The 19,375-nt window shown below is 38.6% G+C and overlaps 1 protein-coding gene across 1 annotated transcript in view; it reads left to right on the forward strand.

Moving 5' to 3' along the window:
* Positions 1 to 19,375, forward strand: part of LOC128687033 (probable glutamate receptor) — a 104,013-nt gene that overhangs the window by 62,862 nt on the left and 21,776 nt on the right. The window contains exons 11-12 of the mRNA XM_053774385.2: positions 7,513 to 7,730; positions 18,779 to 18,959. Coding sequence (XP_053630360.2) covers positions 7,513 to 7,730; positions 18,779 to 18,959 — 399 coding nt within the window. The remainder of the gene's footprint in view (positions 1 to 7,512; positions 7,731 to 18,778; positions 18,960 to 19,375) is intronic.

A 19,375-nucleotide genomic window follows, 5' to 3' on the forward strand; every position in this document is an offset into this window, starting at 1 on the left:
CTCCTGTGGTCCTAAGAACTGAGGCCTTCGATCTGGTGACTGGTCCCTCGACTGGACAAGGAACTAAGCTTTGGAGTGAGGACACTGCAAACGTGCCCACTCCGTCTGTGGGGCCTGAGGAGCCTGTTGAATTGTCACAGGAAAGTTTGCCGGAGAACGTGCTACACGATCTGGATGGGGCAGAGCATGGCCCAGACGTTTCATTGGAGTATCATGAGTTGATGAAGGATGATTCGCTGAATGTGGGGGACCTGGACATAACTACAATGACACAGTTGCATGGGATGGTGGTGGAAGTCCACCAGGAGGCTTTGTCTGGTGAGGAGATGTGTGTGGAAGGTGGTTCTCACAAACGGATGGCAGGAGTGTCGGATATGGACGAGGTCCTGACACCGGGACAGCGTCCAGGGAAGAAATTATGGTCGAAAGTGGCTGAGACGCCTCTTGCGGAAGGGGTTGTGGCAAGCGCCCAGCATATGGGTAGGGCATGGGTGGTGAGGGGGGCCTTGGGAAGTCAAAGGTCAAAGAAGGTCAGTGTAATGTATGTGTGGGAATGGGAAAGACCCACAAACATAGAGGAAAACCTCCTTTTGTGAATTCAAGTGTGTTACCATCAACGTAAATGGCCCACGGGTGGAGGTTAAGTGTGTGTGGATGGAGTGGTTTTTGCACAGGTATGCTGTGGACGTATGTTTCATACAAGAACACAATTATAAATTTGGGCTAGAGTTACTGTTAAAAGGCTACCGAATGTATGTTAGCAGTTCTTTAAAATTTAAGGGTAGGGTAGCTACAGCGGTGAAGGAGTCCGGCCCTTGGCGTGTCTTGAGATGGGAGGAGGGGGGTGGTGGGAGGGTGGTGAGGGTAGATAGGTACTGGGGTGAGGTGAGGGCTTGTTTTATTGGAGTTTACATGCCTGCAGAAAGCAACTCTAAAGTTAAAATAGATTTCGTGAGGGAGGCTTTAACGTTTTACACTCGGGGTTTGCCTTTAATTACGGTCATGGGTGGGGATTGGAATTGCGTTATCCGACATGGCGATGTTGAGCCAAGGGTGGCGGGGTGCATTTTATCTGTCTTAAGGAATCTGCTGGGAGATGCAGGGGTTTATGATGTGGTAGGGTGGGGTGAGTGGGGGGTGGAGCACACGTTCGTTCACAGGGGCTATGCGGCCCATCTGGATAGACTTTATGTAACACAAGGAATTAGAGTTGGGCGCGTACAGACCTTTGATGTGGGGTTTTCAGACCACCGTGCAGTGCTAGCGGACTTGGACTGGGATGGAATGATCAGGGTTTATCCAGGTTATTGGAAACTGAACGTGTGGCTATTTGAGGGGGAGGGGGATGGGTCTGCTTTTTGGGAAGGATTGGTGGAAGAATCTCTGGGAAATGCGATGGGCAGGTGAATGTTTGTTGGAATGGTGGGAAACGCACCCCAAACCCGGAATAGCGAGTTATTATAAGAAGTGGGAGAAGGAGGAGGTGAGGTGGAGGTATGGGCTACAAAACTATCTGGAGGAGCAGCTAAATGATTACTATGTGTGAGGCAGGAGTAGTAGGTATGACGATATTGAACATCTCCACAGTCGACTTGCAGAAATTCACAATGAACGTTTCAATGCGGTTAGAGTCAGAGCAGGTATGGAAGAAGTGCTATGGGGTAACAAACCTTCAGGTTGTGTCTTGCGCAAATTTAGGGTCAGGCAACAGGCGACGTCCCTCTTGCAATTGGAAGTATGCATGGGTTTGGGTGGTTACCTGTCAGGTCAAGTACTCCTCACCCCGGATAGCATGAGTTTTTATGCTGATCTATGGTTTGAGGAAAAGCTACGGCGGGGAGTAGGGGGGGTTCATGTGGGTGGCCTGGTGGGGAGAGATTTCAGAAAGGTTATAAGTGACAGGGATAGGATGGTACTAGAAAATAGAATTCGAATTGAGGAGTTAGAGGAGGCGATTTTTAGTATGAGTAAAGGAAAGGCACCAGGTATAGATGGCATTTCGAGTGATTTTTATAGGGCGCATTGGGGAAGTATTAAGCATTGTTTTGTTGATGTATTGAATTACATGCTCACGGAGGGGAGGTTAGGTATGTCGCAAAGTACGGGGGTAGTTGTGTTGGTGCCCAAAAAGGGAGGGGGGAGAGGTCTGAGTGCATACAGAGCAATATCTCTTATGTGCTTGGACTATAAAATCTTTGCAAAAGTTTTAAGAAACAGGATGAGGAAGGTTATGGGGTCGGTTATCCACAAGGGACAGCTAGGCTTACCAGATAGGAGCATGAGGGAAGGACACATGTTCTTCCCTCATGCTCCTACCTGGTATGCCTAGGGAGTGTTTGGGGGAATGTCAAGGGGGGGGGGTGTCCTCGGGCTTGACTGTCAAAATGCTTACAACTGTGTTGTCAGAGATTTATTGAGGCTTATTTTATTGAAGCAGGGTTTTGGAGAGGAGATTGTAAAATGGGTTGATACTTTGTATGCCTTGGCTATGGTATGAGTACAGGTAAATGGTAAATTGAGACAGCCGGTCTGTATGGAAAGGGTTTGAGGCAAGGGTGCCCCCTCTCCCAGCTGCGTTTTGCTTGTATGCAAAACCCCTTTTATGAACTGGTGGATGGTGTTTTGGGGCATGGAATGCTGAGCAGCGACCATGCAGCGCGTGTGGTCGGGTACGTCGATGATACCACGATATTGTTAAAAGGGGAGGAGGATTTGCAGACCGTGGGATGGATTGTTGAGTTTTTGGGGGCAGAGACTGGTGTGGAGAAATTTTCTCCAAGAGGGGGGTATCAGCCCCTTCAGCCCCTTTCAGCCCCTTTCAGCCCTGAGGGGCCCAGCCCTCTCAGAAGGGGCAAGCATCTTGTTTACTGCTACAGCAAGTAATTGATCCCAGATGCAGTACGAGTATGCGACGTGGTCAAGTGACCGACGCTCCTTGCAGTCCAGTGTTGCAAAGTATAGTTTAATAAAAGACAGTCCATCTCTTACCTTAGCAGGACAATCCTGCTCCCACTTTATTACCATGGAACAGATAGTGTACATTGTTGTCTATGCTTAAGACAGCAAGAATCAAGTATTCTGCTTTGCTTCATGGAGGAAGTTTGGCAAGGAAGCAAAAGTACTAGGTCAGCTTTTCCTTTATGTGCTAGGGGTAGTGACGGTGTAGGAGGCTGTGACGTCAGATTACTTTTGACCCTACTGGGAGTCACGCTGATGTCAGGATAACCAACAAAGAACACTGATCTGTGCGTTAGTGTGAACAAAGTGTCTCACAAAACACGATAAACACTCACAGAGAAGTGTAATCAACTTCTTAGTGATATTGTGTGAACAATTGTTGATGAACAGTGTAACAACGAGTGTTGCGATCCAACAGAGTGTAGTGCGACATTCTTCAAAGAACACTATTCTTCAATCAACTCAACGGATATCCGGGTGTAACTATGGGTCAGATACATATACCCAGGTAAGTGTTCTAACTCATGATGTACTACTATTGACTGCGCAGATGAGTCAAAGTTATGAGTTAGTCACTTATCATAAACCCCGGTGATAAGCGGACTTTTAAGTCCACACAAGTACATAAGTCAGCCATCAGTGAATGAAATATGCTGACATAACACCCCCTAGGGGTAATTTATGATTAACCTAATATTCATTTTCAGCCCATTGTGAAATGGACGATACAGCTTCTCAAGACCTCGTCTGCAGGGGTGGTTGTGCAGGCGATGAGTTGTCTTTCTAAGCTAAGTTTTCCCTATTTTTAAATTTAGATGGTAAACCATTTCTCAACAACTGGCATGTGTGTCAATAAGGCAAAATCGAAATTATTGGAGGTGGGTACATGGGTAGGGGGTGGTTAGGGCGAAAGGTATGGGTGGTCAGTCGTGGTGAAACTTAAAATATGTGGTATCATGTACATGGCAGATGAGAGGGAGGGCCGAAGGGTAAATTCTGAATTGGTGGTTAACAAGGCTTTAGATCGACTTCGGGGGTTAAGAGCTGGGGATGTCTCATTGCAACAGAGGGCAGTAGTGGTTAATACACTTGTTTATAGTAAGAAATGTGGATATACAGGAACTGCAAAGAAGGGTCTTACGTTATGTTTGGGGTTTTGGGAGAGCTTGGTTACGTCAGGAGGTTGTCATGACTCATGTTCGTCGTGGGGGTTTAGGTCTCTTGGCTTTGGGGCCACGGGTGAAGGCCCTCTATGTACAGAAGCGGTTCCTCAGGGTGGGCGGTGAGAAGGGCATCCGGGTGGGTCAGATAATGATCGAAATGCGTAAATGGTGGAGTGGCAGGGGATTAATAGAGTGTGAGGATATGTTGCATTTGTTGTTAAAGTTGAGAAATGCGCAACGGATCTGGGTGGGGCAAATGGTCAGCATATGTTGCCTTAGGGAAATTGTGCGGGGATTGTCTGTTTTTCCGCTGTATAATTGGGGGGAAATATGGGACGGGTTTTGTAAACTTAAGTTGGCACCGAGGGTTCGTGAATTGGTGTACAGATTTGTCATGAGGATTTTAGCATCAAAATCGGTCTTAAATAGGATGGGTTTGGTAAGGGAGGCGGATTGCTTACGTTGCGGTCTAGAAGAAACAGCTTTTCATGCAGTCTACTTTTGTGATACTTTGGACAAAGTTCGTTCGTGATTGGGGCGGGTTTTCGATTTTCTTAGCGGGGGAAGTATCTCAACCTTACGGGCCTTAACATTGGACGTTAGCGGAGTATCAAGTGAGGTACGAAGAGCGATAATGTACGTGGTGGCTGATTTTCTCTATATCTCGTGAGGTATGCGGGAAACCGGGGGATCAGTTAGGATCAGGGCAATTGCGGCAGGCATCTACAGAACGTATTGCAGAAACAAACTCATATATGGTAGAAGTTCAAAGGTTGCTGCAACTGGGGCTGGGGTTAAGCAACCGGGGGCTGGACTCCCCCCGTGGTAACACCAAACGGTAAGTTCGGGACTTCAGGGTAGAGGGCGGGATTTAGTGAGTGGCGTGTATGTATTATGGATGGTTCCGTGCGTCTGTGTGTGTATGGATGTTGCGTTGTGTGGAACTGAGATCTTGGATTAATCCTAAAATGGTCATGCATCTCGATAATACAGATAAAAAGCAATATTTCAAGACTGAACCGGTTCCCTACTATGGCCGAGGTTTGGTAAAGTATGTTGGGTCTTTCCTGGGATTCCCGTTAGGTTTTGTTTAGTCATATTGTAAGCGGATATCATGCTGTTATCACCGCTAAAAGTACAACGTTATACTGACCTTTTAGGGTAATGCTCATAAGCAGACCTTTTGGTGATGGTTGTAAACTTTTGATGAAGGGCAAAAAGCTTCATTTGCCTAAGATTGTTTTGTATATGTTGTAGCGGTCACCGCTGTGAGGGGGGAGATGTATAATGTCTTATATTGTCATCTTTGGACATTCAAGTTCCTTGGGCAGCACACTTTTGCTGGGTAATATGTTGCTCTGTCACCCGGTGGTATCACATGTATTTTTTTTATCACTTATGGTGCATATAGTCAGTTAATGTACAATTAAGCACCTTTACTAATATCACTATACAAGCAAGGTATATTTTTGTTGGTTTATAATTAGTTTAAGACACTAAATATGGGGTTGGTCGGGGTATTAGGTGTCTTAGTGTTTCCTCATATGTAATCATACATGTTAGATCTGTAAAAGTCTTAGGTTAATTATTAAAGGCTTTTTGCATATTTTGATTCCATTTTAAATATATATAAAAAAATAAAGAACACCATGTTTCAATTTCAAGAATCATGCAGGTTTTTGATAGTAATTTTATACAACCATAGCACCATTGATTGTGCAATGTTTATATGACATTGTTTTTGTATATAAAGTTTTATACACGATATGAATAAGAGTGTCAGGTTTTGGTGCACATAGTTATTTTGTGTTTAAGGTATGTTCAGGTTATACTCTGTTTAGTTATATATATGTTGTTGTCTTATGCTTCGCATTCCTTGTTTTAAGTCAACTATGTATACCATACATGTATACTGTGTTTTTTAAAATAAAATATAAAAAAAAAGTAGATTGAGTACTGGAACCATTACTTATAGTTTGTGTTTGGTTCCATTGTTATATATGTACCTGTTTATGTACAATGTCTGTATGAAGGATTTAATAACACACACATACACACACACACACACACATATATATATATATATATATATATATATATATATATATATATATATATATATATATATATATATATATATATATATATTTATATATATCTATATATATATATATATATATATATATATATATATATATATATATATATATATATATATATATATATAAATCAAACTGTTATACGATGATGTATGATACAGTTGTATGTGAATCATATGTATCCTGTTCTTTTTTAGGGTTTCCACATATTTGTTTGTTATCACTTATGTTATTATTTGAATTTCCAGTAATGTACTGGATAACTAGTTATGGACATTGCAGTGTTTTGTTAGGTTTTAATTTTGGTGTTTTTAAGTTGTATATAGCTGGTATTGGTCTAATACTCTTTTGATGTGGAAGTTTTCATTGTGTTTATCCTTTATAAACCTGATTGTTATTCGATGATGTATGTTCTCATTGTAAATCATATGTATACTGTTCTTTTAAATAAAATAAAAAAAAATCCATAATATATTGAAACTAAGTGATTTGTGATCACTTTCCCCAAGCTCATCATTAACCTAAAGATTATTAATTTGTGAACCTTTGTTGGCAAGAACCAAGTCAAGCAGATTGTTTCCTCTAGTTGGTTCTGTCACAACCTGTTCTAAAAAGCAATCCTGAACCATATCAAGAAAGTCACTAGACTCAAGATTTCCTGTCATATTGTTCCAATAAATTTGTCTAAAGTTAAAATCTCCCATTAACACAACATTTTCATATCTAGATGCCTTATGAATTTCGTCTCATAACAGCTTACTGCACTCCCTATCAAGGTTTGGGGGCCTATAAATCACACCCAAAGGGTGAGGTATAATTTGCCTTAGATGTATTGTGAGAAATAAAATGGAAAAAAAATATAATGTAGAAATGGGATATTTATGTCTAATCAAAGAGAAGCTTTTCAATTATATATGGTTCAATTTAATGACTCAACAATAACAGTTTAGACAGTATCTGAATACTAGTACAGTGACTGAGTGGTGTTAGTGATGTGTATGGAACTACTTAATAGGTCGTTAACGTTGGTGGGAACGTGTGATGTTGGATGGTGATGATGCCCGTGTTAACATATACCTTTTGTGATATATGTCGGCGTATATCGATATATCGTTCCCAAGTATCATTCGTCGGATCGAATGATGTTGGTTCGTATGCATGAGAGACAATCACGTAAACATGGAGCACTCAGAGAACCTTCACAGCTTTCATAGTTAGCTTGCACTGGTTGTAAAATGCAAGTACTGTTATTAGCATAAATAATATTAGAGCTATTCCGGAAACCATTACAGATTACACAGTGGTCGAGTACTGGAGGTGGGAGAAGGTGGTACTGGTGGTATGGATGATGGTGACACTTGTTTTAACAAGGAGTTATTCTGGTAATCTCATGGCACTCTTGGCAGTAAAGCACATTCCTCAGCCCTACCAGACCCTGAGGGACGTGGTAGACGACCCCTCCGTTACAATGATATGGGAAAAGGACTCAGGTGCTAGCCCCATTCTGAAGGTAAGTAATTAATGCTTAATTTCTCATTTAATTTTAAAAAAGTATGCAGTGTACGAGGATAATTAAGACTGTATGTTACTTGAACACTAATTATCAAGAATAATTAAACCTTAATCTATAGAAAAAGTAAATTACAGGTATATTTACAATCAGCTACACAACTCTCAAAGTGTACACAATGTTGCTACAACAAGGGAGAGATTCTCAAAATTTATATGAAGGGTATCATAGAGTTTGGAATTAAATCCTGAGTCATTAAGACTGCTTGTTACCTGTTCATCACCAGACAAGATTTTAATATATAAATGAATTCAGTTAGTAAGAATTCACTTAAAATTAAGTCCTTCCTAAAATTTTCTAAAATAATTATTTTTTAAGTTAACATAAATTAAAAAAATATATATATTTCAACGAATACGACAAAATTTTAGAAAGGACTTAATTTTAAATGAGATCTTGTTAATTGACCAATTTTAACTATTCTGCACGAAATATTATATATATATATATATATATATATATATATATATATATATATATATATATATATATATATATATATATATATATATATGCAATAAGATCACAGTAAACAGGTGATTTCAAAATATGCAAAACAACCACTCTGAAAGAATAGAGAAATTCCAAGCGCTTTCGTGACTACTCACATTATCAAGGAACTATGAAAGTGAAGCATCCAAGGAAGCTATATAAGGGGTCGGCCAGCACCTCACTATCAGATCCCACAACGGTTAAACACGTGACGCGGGCGAGCCAACTTGGATAGGTCCTTTGCAAAACTCACCCCCAAGCTATTTATTTGTCCAGTGTATTATTAAATTCTACCCAAATTCTATTAATTATAAATGGATCTAATTTATATAAACCAAAGGAAATATTCATATTATTGTCAAAACTGCTTTTTATGAAACAAGATTCAATTATATTCCTGTCGACCATGGACTTGCTTGATACTACTTTCTCAACTTTTTGAAAATCAATTGGATGGTTAAAATCTCTTACATGAATAAATAGAGCATTGGAATCTTGTCCAGTTCTAATGCTATATTTATGTTGTTTTAATCTTAGTTCGAGATTTTTACCAGTTTGACCGTAATAAACTTTATCGCAAATTTTACAAGGAATCTTATAGACACATCCATCAGCATTTTGGGGGGAATTCTTAATCAAAAGTTTTTTTACTGTATCAAGATTTTTGAATACAACTTTAATATTAAAAGTCTTAAGAAGAGAAGGCATATCAACCAAGTTTTCATGGTAAGGGAGAACCAACATATTTTTAGTTGAATAAGGCTGGTTGCCCTTTTTTGGATTATAAAAAGTGTTCCTAGCAACTTTAAAAGATTTATCAATTACATTTCTTGGGTATTTTAAATCATTACCTATTTCATAAATTTTGGATATTTCCTCATCTATGAACTCAGGACTACAAATTCGTAATGCTCTCAAAAACATTGATGAGAAAACAGACAGTTTGACTCTATCTTGATGCGAGGAATAATAGTGGACATAGGAACAGTTATTTGTAGGTTTTCTGTAAATTTTAAATTTGAATTCATTATTACCCTTAATAATTAAAACATCTAGAAAAGGCAATGAGTTATTTTCTTCAAACTCAACAGTGAAGTTTATAGAATGGGCTAAGCTATTTAATTTTCCAAGAAAATGGTGTATATCTACATTTTTGGGCATAAGACACAAAATATCATCAACATATCTGAACCATTTAGCTCCATTAGGGAGGATTGTGTTAAGCAACCTTGTTTCAAAAAATTCCATGTATAGGTTACTAAGAACAGGTGAAAGAGGATTTCCCATTGCCATACCAAACTTCTGAGTGTAAAACTTATCATTAAATACAAATTTTGCATCAACAATGCAAAGTTTAATAAGTTTAATGATAGTAGGAACAGGCAATGGTAAATCATAGTTAACGAGTTCTTCAGATAAGAAACTTAATAAATCATCAACAGGAACTTTCGTAAACAAGGAAGTAACATAAAAAGTAGCATCAAGATAGAGTCAAACTGTCTGTTTTCTCATCAATGTTTTTGAGAGCTTTACGAATTTGTAGTCCTGAGTTCATAGATGAGGAAATATCCAAAATTTATGAAATAGGTAATGATTTAAAATACCCAAGAAATGTAATTGATAAATCTTTTAAAGTTGCTAGGAACACTTTTTATAATCCAAAAAAGGGCAACCAGCCTTATTCAACTAAAAATATGTTGGTTCTCCCTTACCATGAAAACTTGGTTGATATGCCTTCTCTTCTTAAGACTTTTAATATTAAAGTTGTATTCAAAAATCTTGATACAGTAAAAAAACTTTTGATTAAGAATTCCCCCCAAAATGCTGATGGATGTGTCTATAAGATTCCTTGTAAAATTTGCGATAAAGTTTATTACGGTCAAACTGGTAAAAATCTCGAACTAAGATTAAAACAACATAAATATAGCATTAGAACTGGACAAGATTCCAATGCTCTATTTATTCATGTAAGAGATTTTAACCATCCAATTGATTTTCAAAAAGTTGAGAAAGTAGTATCAAGCAAGTCCATGGTCGACAGGAATATAATTGAATCTTGTTTCATAAAAAGCAGTTTTGACAATAATATGAATATTTCCTTTGGTTTATATAAATTAGATCCATTTATAATTAATAGAATTTGGGTAGAATTTAATAATACACTGGACAAATAAATAGCTTGGGGGTGAGTTTTGCAAAGGACCTATCCAAGTTGGCTCGCCGCGCGTCACGTGTTTAACCGTTGTGGGATCTGATAGTGAGGTGCTGGCCGACCCCTTATATAGCTTCCTTGGATGCTTCACTTTCATAGTTCCTTGATAATGTGAGTAGTCACGAAAGCGCTTGGAATTTCTCTATTCTTTCAGAGTGGTTGTTTTGCATATATATATATATATATATATATATATATATATATATATATATATATATATATATATATATATATATATATATATATATATATATATATATATATATATATATATATATATATATATATATTTATTGATAAATTAGACACATGTGCAACTCTTGGGTATCTTTTATTGAGGAAACGTTTCGCCACACAGTGGCTTCATCAGTCCACACGTAGGAGAAACTTGAAGAACAGGAGGAGAATGAGGTAATCAGTCCCTCAACCTTAGTCGATGTGTTCAGTCCATCAATCTTGAATAGAATACGGCAGATGAGCGGAGAAGCAGCTTATAAACCGTATGGCAGGAGAGGTGCAGCAGTCATAGGTGGTGTCACATTTGTTCGATGTGGAAGTAGGTCGTGCCCAAGAATTAGGCAAGCGAAGAATTCCTAAGTATTAAGATACCAAGAAGTTGCAGTGTCTGACAGGTTTGTAGATGAATGGTTCAGAGAACCGACATGTTGATAAATTAGACACATGTGCAACTCTTGGGTATCTGTATTGAGGAAACGTTTCGCCACACAGTGACTTCATCAGTCCATACGTAGGAGAAACTTGAAGAACAGGAGGAGAATGAGGTAATCAGTCCCTCAACCTTAGTCGATGTGTTCAGTCCATCAATCTTGAATAGAATACGGCATATGAGCGGAGAAGCAGCTTATAAACCGTATGGCAGGAGAGGTGCAGCAGTCATAGGTGGTGTCACATTTGTTCGATGTGGAAGTAGGTCGTGCCCAAGAATTAGGCAAGCGAAGAATTCCTAAGTATTAAGATACCTGTTCTTCAAGTTTCTCCTACGTATGGACTGATGAAGCCACTGTGTGGCGAAACGTTTCCTCAATAAAGATACCCAAGAGTTGCACATGTGTCTAATTTATCAACATGTCGGTTCTCTGAACCATTCATCTACAAACCTGTCAGACACTGCAACTTCTTGGTATCTTAATACTTAGGAATTCTTCGCTTGCCTAATTCTTGGGCACGACCTACTTCCACATTGAACAAATGTGACTCCACCTATGACTGCTGCACCTCTCCTGCCATACGGTTTATAAGCTGCTTCTCCGCTCATCTGCCGTATTCTATTCAAGATTGATGGACTGAACACATCGACTAAGGTTGAGGGACTGATTACCTCATTCTCCTCCTGTTCTTCAAGTTTCTCCTACGTATGGACTGATGAAGCCACTGTGTGACGAAACGTTTCCTCAATAAAAGATACCCAAGAGTTGCACATGTGTCTAATTTAACAACATGTCGGTTCTCTGAACCATTCATCTACAAATATATATATATATATATATTATTTTTTATTATCACACTGGCCGATTCCCACCAAGACAGGGTGGCCCGAAAAAGAAAAACTTTCACCATCATTCACTCCATCACTGACTTGCCAGAAGGGTGCTTTACACTACAGTTTTTAAACTGCAACATTAACACCCCTCCTTCAGAGTGCAGGCACTGTACTTCCCATCTCCAGGACTCAAGTCCGGCCTGCCGGTTTCCCTGAACCCCTTCATAAATGTTACTTTGCTCACACTCCAACAGCACGTCAAGTATTAAAAACCATTTGTCTCCATTCACTCCTATCAAACACGCTCACGCATGCCTGCTGGAAGTCCAATCCCCTCGCACACAAAACCTTCTTTACCCCCTCTCTCCAACCTTTCCTAGGCCGACCCCTACCCCGCCTTCCTTCCACTACAGACTGATACACTCTTGAAGTCATTCTGTTTCGCTCCATTCTCTCTACATGTCCGAACCACCTCAACAACCCTTCCTCAGCCCTCTGGACAACAGTTTTGGTAATCCCGCACCTCCTCCTAACTTCCAAACTACGAATTCTCTGCATTATATTCACACCACACATTGCTCTCAGACATGACATCTCCACTGCCTCCAGCCTTCTCCTCGCTGCAACATTCATCACCCATGCTTCACACCCATATAAGAGCGTTGGTAAAACTATACTCTCATACATTCCCCTCTTTGCCTCCAAGGACAAAGTTCTTTGTCTCCGCAGACTCCTAAGTGCACCACTCACTCTTTTCCCCTCATCAATTCTATGATTCACCTCATCTTTCATAGACCCATCCGCTGATACGTCCACTCCCAAATATCTGAATACATTCACCTCCTCCATACTCTCTCCCTCCAATCTGATATTCAATCTTTCATCATCTAATCTTTTTGTTATCCTCATAACCTTACTCTTTCCTGTATTCACCTTTAAGTTTCTTCTTTTGCACACCCTACCAAATTCATCCACCAATCTCTGCAACTTCTCTTCAGAATCTCCCAAGAGCACAGTGTCATCAGCAAAGAGCAGCTGTGACAACTCCCACTTTGTGTGTGATTCTTTATCTTTTAACTCCACGCCTCTTGCCAAGACCCTCGCATTTACTTCTCTTACAACCCCATCTATAAATATATTAAACAACCACGGTGACATCACACATCCTTGTCTAAGGCCTACTTTTACTGGGAAATAATTTCCCTCTTTCCAACATACTCTAACTTGAGCCTCACTATCCTCGTAAAAACTCTTCACTGCTTTCAGTAACCTACCTCCTACACCATACACTTGCAACATCTGCCACATTGCCCCCCTATCCACCCTGTCATACGCCTTTTCCAAATCCATAAATGCCACAAAGACCTCTTTAGCCTTATCTAAATACTGTTCACTTATATGTTTCACTGTAAACACCTGGTCCACACACCCCCTACCTTTCCTAAAGCCTCCTTGTTCATCTGCTATCCTATTCTCCATCTTACTCTTAATTCTTTCAATAATAACTCTACCATACACTTTACCAGGTATACTCAGCAGTCTTATCCCCCTATAATTTTTGCACTCTCTTTTATCCCCTTTGCCTTTATACAAAGGAACTATGCATGCTCTCTACCAATCCCTAGGTACCTTACCCTCTTCCATACATTTATTAAATAATTGCACCAACCACTCCAAAACTATATCCCCACCTGCTTTTAACATTTCTATCTTTATCCCATCAATCCCGGCTGCCTTACCCCCTTTCATTTTACCTACTGCCTCACGAACTTCCCCCACACTCACAACTGGCTCTTCCTCACTCCTACAAGACGTTATTCCTCCTTGTCCTATACACGAGATCACAGCTTCCCTATCTTCATCAACATTTAACAATTCCTCAAAATATTCCCTCCATCTTCCCAATACCTCTAACTCTCCATTTAATAACTCTCCTCTCCTATTTTTAACTGACAAATCCATTTGTTCTCTAGGCTTTCTTAACTTGTTAATCTCACTCCAAAACTTTTTCTTATTTTCAACAAAATTTGTTGATAACATCTCACCCACTCTCTCATTTGCTCTCTTTTTACATTGCTTCACCACTCTCTTAACCTCTCTCTTTTTCTCCATATACTCTTCCCTCCTTGCATCACTTCTACTTTGTAAAAACTTCTCATATGCTAACTTTTTCTCCCTTACTACTCTCTTTACATCATCATTCCACCAATCGCTCCTCTTCCCTCCCGCACCCACTTTCCTGTAACCACAAACTTCTGCTGAACACTCTAACACTACATTTTTAAACCTACCCCATACCTCTTCGACCCCATTGCCTATGCTCTCATTAGCCCATCTATCCTCCAATAGCTGTTTATATCTTACCCTAACTGCCTCCTCTTTTAGTTTATAAACCTTCACCTCTCTCTTCCCTGATGCTTCTATTCTCCTTGTATCCCATCTACCTTTTACTCTCAGTGTAGCTACAACTAGAAAGTGATCTGATATATCTGTGGCCCCCCTATAAACATGTACATCCTGAAGTCTACTCAACAGTCTTTTATCTACCAATACATAATCCAACAAACTACTGTCATTTCGCCCTACATCATATCTTGTATACTTATTTATCCTCTTTTTCCTAAAATATGTATTACCTATAACTAAACCCCTTTCTATACAAAGTTCAATCAAAGGGCTCCCATTATCATTTACACCTGGCACCCCAAACTTACCTACCACACCCTCTCTAAAAGTTTATCCTACTATATATATATATATATATATATATATATATATATATATATATATATATATATATATATATATATATATATATATATATATGCAAAACAACCACTCTGAAAGAATAGAGAAATTCCAAGCGCTTTCGTGACTACTCACATTATCAAGGAACTATGAAAGTGAAGCATCCAAGGAAGCTTTATAAGGGGTCCGGCCAGCACCTCACTATCAGATCCCACAACTGTTAAACACGTGACGCGCGGCGAGCCAATTTGGATAGGTCCCTTGCACAACTCACCCCCAAGCTATTCTACCCAAGAAAATTTAAAAATTATTTGCCCAGCGTATTATTAAATTCTTCCCAAATTCTATTAATTATAAATTGATCTAATTTATATAAACCAAAGGAAATATTCATATTATTGTCAAAACTGCTTTTTATGAAACAAGATTCAATTATATTCCTGTCGACCATGGACTTGCTAGATACTACTTTCTCAACTTTTTGAAAATCAATTGGAAATTGAAAATCAATTGGAAATTGAAAATCAATTGGTTTATATAAATTAGATCCATTTATAATTAATATAATTTGGGAAGAATTTAATAATACACTGGACAAATAATTTTTAAATTTTCTTGGGTAGAATAGCTTGGGGGTGAGTTGTGCAAGGGACCTATCCAAGTTGGCTCACCGCGCGTCACGTGTTTAACCGTTGTGGGATCTGATAGTGAGGTGCTGGCCGACCCCTTATATAGCTTCCTTGGATGCTTCACTTTCATAGTTCCTTGATAATGTGAGTAGTCACGAAAGCGCTTGGAATTTCTCTGTTCTTTCAGAGTGGTTGTTTTGCATATTTTGAAATCACCTGTTTACTGTGATCTTATTGCATATATATATATATATATATATATATATATATATATATATATATATATATATATATATATATATATATATATATATATGTCGTGCCGAATCTGTAAAACTGGTCAATTAGCAAGAACACATTTAAAATAAAGTCCTTTCTGAAATTTTCTTTTATATGTTTAAAGATAGATTTTTTTCATTAATGTTAATGCAAAAATTTTTAATTTTGCACCAAAAGAATCTTAGAAAACTTACCTAACCTTACTGTAACAAGAACAATTTATTTTAGCCTAACCCAACTATATATATTTCAGATTTGTTTACAGTAATTTAATACTAAACAAATACAGTGAAATATATTTTTTTCGTTAGGTTCAGAATGATTTTGGCGAAATTATTGCATACACAAATTTTCACTTGTCCTATATGGCAAGATGAACGTTGCTATTTAAGCCAAGATCGCAAGTTCTGCCTATTCGGCACGACATATATATATATATATATATACATATATATATATATATATATATATACATATATATATATATATATATATATATATATACACATATATATACACACAATACTGTGGCCACTATTCTCTCATACATCCACAGGTCAAAGTGGGTTTTAAACAAATACAATACTGCGACTAGCCGGGAATCGAACCCAGAACATTTAGCCCAGATCATACTAACCAGGCTATCCTCCCGACACCTTAAACCACTTGACTACCATGATACAAACACCAGAGACGCAGCCAAGCACACTGGGTCTTCCTCCCGGTTGGTTGCAATATTGTGTTTTCTTAAAATACCTTTTGTTCTCTGTATGCATTAATATGTGTACTGCTCGTTGAGACTGGTATTCCAACTGGGAAAAGATAGAAATTAGTCATGTAGTACCCACGACCACGAATGTGCTCACACCAAGAAGCAGACCCAGTGTACTTGATGCCTCCCTGGTCGTCCCCTGGTTGTCAAGTGTTTTAAGGCGTCTGGAGTTATATTGGCTCCCAGGATCTGTTCAGTATATCCTGGGTTCAATTCCTTTCTCGTTGCAGTATTGTAGTGTTGAAAAACTACTTTGTTCTGTGAATGTGTGAGAGTATGGTGGTACCAACACTTATATATGAGTGTAAAGCATGGGTTGTGAATGTTGCAGTGAGATGGAGGCTGGAGACAGAGGACATGCTATGGGCAGTGTGTTGTGGAAATATTATCCAGAGAATTCGTAGTGTGGAAATTAGGAGACAGTGTGGAAGACGGCTGAGGGAGGGAGGGAGGGGGGGTGTTGAGGTCGTCCTAGGAAAGGACGGAGGGAGGTGGTAAAGAAAGTTTTGTGTGCGAGGGGCTTGGACTTACTGGCATGTATGAGCGTGATATAAAAGGGTGGAGACGAATGGTTTTTGGGACTTGACGAGTTGTTGGGGTGTGAGAAATGTTATATTTTCTCAAGGGATTCTGGAAAATCGGTTAGCCAGAGTTAAAACCTGGGGGTGAGAAGTGCAGCTCCTGCAGTCTAACTTATTAATCAGGGATATTTGCGGTTTAGAGTGACATCTAAACTGCGCGCCTCTGGCAAACAGTGATAGTTTGAATGACGCTGAAGTGTTTCTTTTTCGGGTCACCCTGCCTTGGTGGGAGACGGCAATTTACAGATTATATTTTTAGCCCTCATACATACTTCTGTTTATTCGTTGATGCTCTAACCACTGACCCATCAGTGCTACAAATATCAGATAACTGGTAACATTGAGCATGTCTCCTGATTAAGGCACATACGTGACTGTGGTATGCTCCGAGTTACCACAGCCACGTATGTGTTCGCATCAGGAGACATGCCCGGTGTTACTGGGTACCTGATGTTTCTAGCATTGTTGGCTCAGTTTTTAAAGCATCGCGGACAATAAAAAAAAGGCACAATACCTGACTGGAACGATACACAAATAACCCGCACATAGAAGAGAGGCGCTTACGACGACGTTTCGGTACGAAACGTTGTCGTAAGCTCCTCTCTTCTATGTACGGGTTATTTGTGCATCGTGGATTTTAGCAGGCTTTATAAGAGACTGGCTAAAATAACATGGGTTCAATCTTTGTATAGTTGCAGCACTGTTAATTGCCTAAAAACCGACTTGCTCGTGGATGCATATATATATATATATATATATATATATATATATATATATATATATATATATATATATATATATATATGTCGTGCCGAATATGCTCGTGGATGCATTATAACAAGCGCAATTTATTTTATAACCCAACTAAATATATTTTAGATTTGTTTACAATATATATTAAACAAACACAGTGAAATATATTTTTTTCGTTAGGTTTAGAATAATTTTGGCGAAATTATTGCATACACAAAATTTCACTTGTCCTATATGGCAAGATGAGCGTTGCTATTTAAGCCAAGATAGAAAGTTCTGCCTATTCGGCACGACATATATATATATATATATATATATATATATATATATATATATATATATATATATATATATATATATATATATACGTCGTGCCGAATAGGCAGAACTTGCGATCTTGGCATAAATAGCAAAGCTCATCTTGCCATATAGGACAAGCGAAAATTTGTGCATGCAATAATTTCGCCAAAATCATTCTAAACCTAACGAAAAAAATTTATTTCACTGTGTTTGTTTAGTATTAAATTACTGTAAAGAAATCTATAATATATACAGTTGGGTTAGGCTAAAATAAATTGTTCTTGTTATAATAAGGTTAGGTAAGTTTTCTAAGATTCTTTTGGTGCAAAATTAAAAATTTTTACATTAACATTAATGAAAAAAAAATATCTTTAAACGTATAAGAGAAAATTTCAGAAAGGACTTAATTTTAAATGAGTTCTTGCTAATTGACCAGTTTTACATATTCGGCACGACATACACACACACACACACACACACACACACACACACACACACACACACACACACACACACACACACACACACACACACATATATATATATATATATATATATATTGTACCCACGAAACGAGTGGCATTGATCAATAACAACACTTGCCAAGGAGTCGAACCCATATTGATTTGGCCTGCCTCATGGTGGGCGAAAACTCATGATATATATGTATGTATGTATACGTATCCTATACATATAAATTTAAATTTGGTTTGGCTTTTAGTCAGCAGAGTCTGGTATATTCCGGGAGATAGCTGACAAGGAGAAGGTTGGAAAGCTCATATGGAAAACACAACCGCAGTTTCCAGAAGCCATAGACACTTTGGTGCGACGAGGCGACCATGTTCTAATGCGGTCTGATAGTGGCCATAAGACTTCTATTGCTCAAGACTTTACGAAAACAGGTAGATTTAAAATGTTTATTGTTTTACTGCATTTAAAAAACATACTCATACACAAACGCACATACACACACATAGTTTGACGTAATCAGTCCCTCAGCCCGGAGCCGCTGTGTACAGTCACTTAGAGTTGACACGAGGGACAATGTCGCTCGTTCATCACCTCTAGTCGTAGCTGTGTCTTCCCTAGTCTGTTTTCTTATGGCTGATGTCTCCCATGAACGTAAGTTTGGGATTGGTTGCGTGGGTACCTCAATCCATGTTTGCTATCATGTCCATCATCGCGTTATTGCTATCACATTAAACATACTTATCGCCTGCTGTTTAAAAGTAGGTTATACATCACTTTTTCTTCACCTTGGGTCCTCCTGGTTTGATTGTCCTTATTATGTATTGATATAACACTTCTCCATTTATTC

This window comes from Cherax quadricarinatus, chromosome 7 (assembly GCF_038502225.1).
Source record: "Cherax quadricarinatus isolate ZL_2023a chromosome 7, ASM3850222v1, whole genome shotgun sequence".
In the NCBI taxonomy this organism is placed as follows: domain Eukaryota; kingdom Metazoa; phylum Arthropoda; class Malacostraca; order Decapoda; family Parastacidae; genus Cherax; species Cherax quadricarinatus.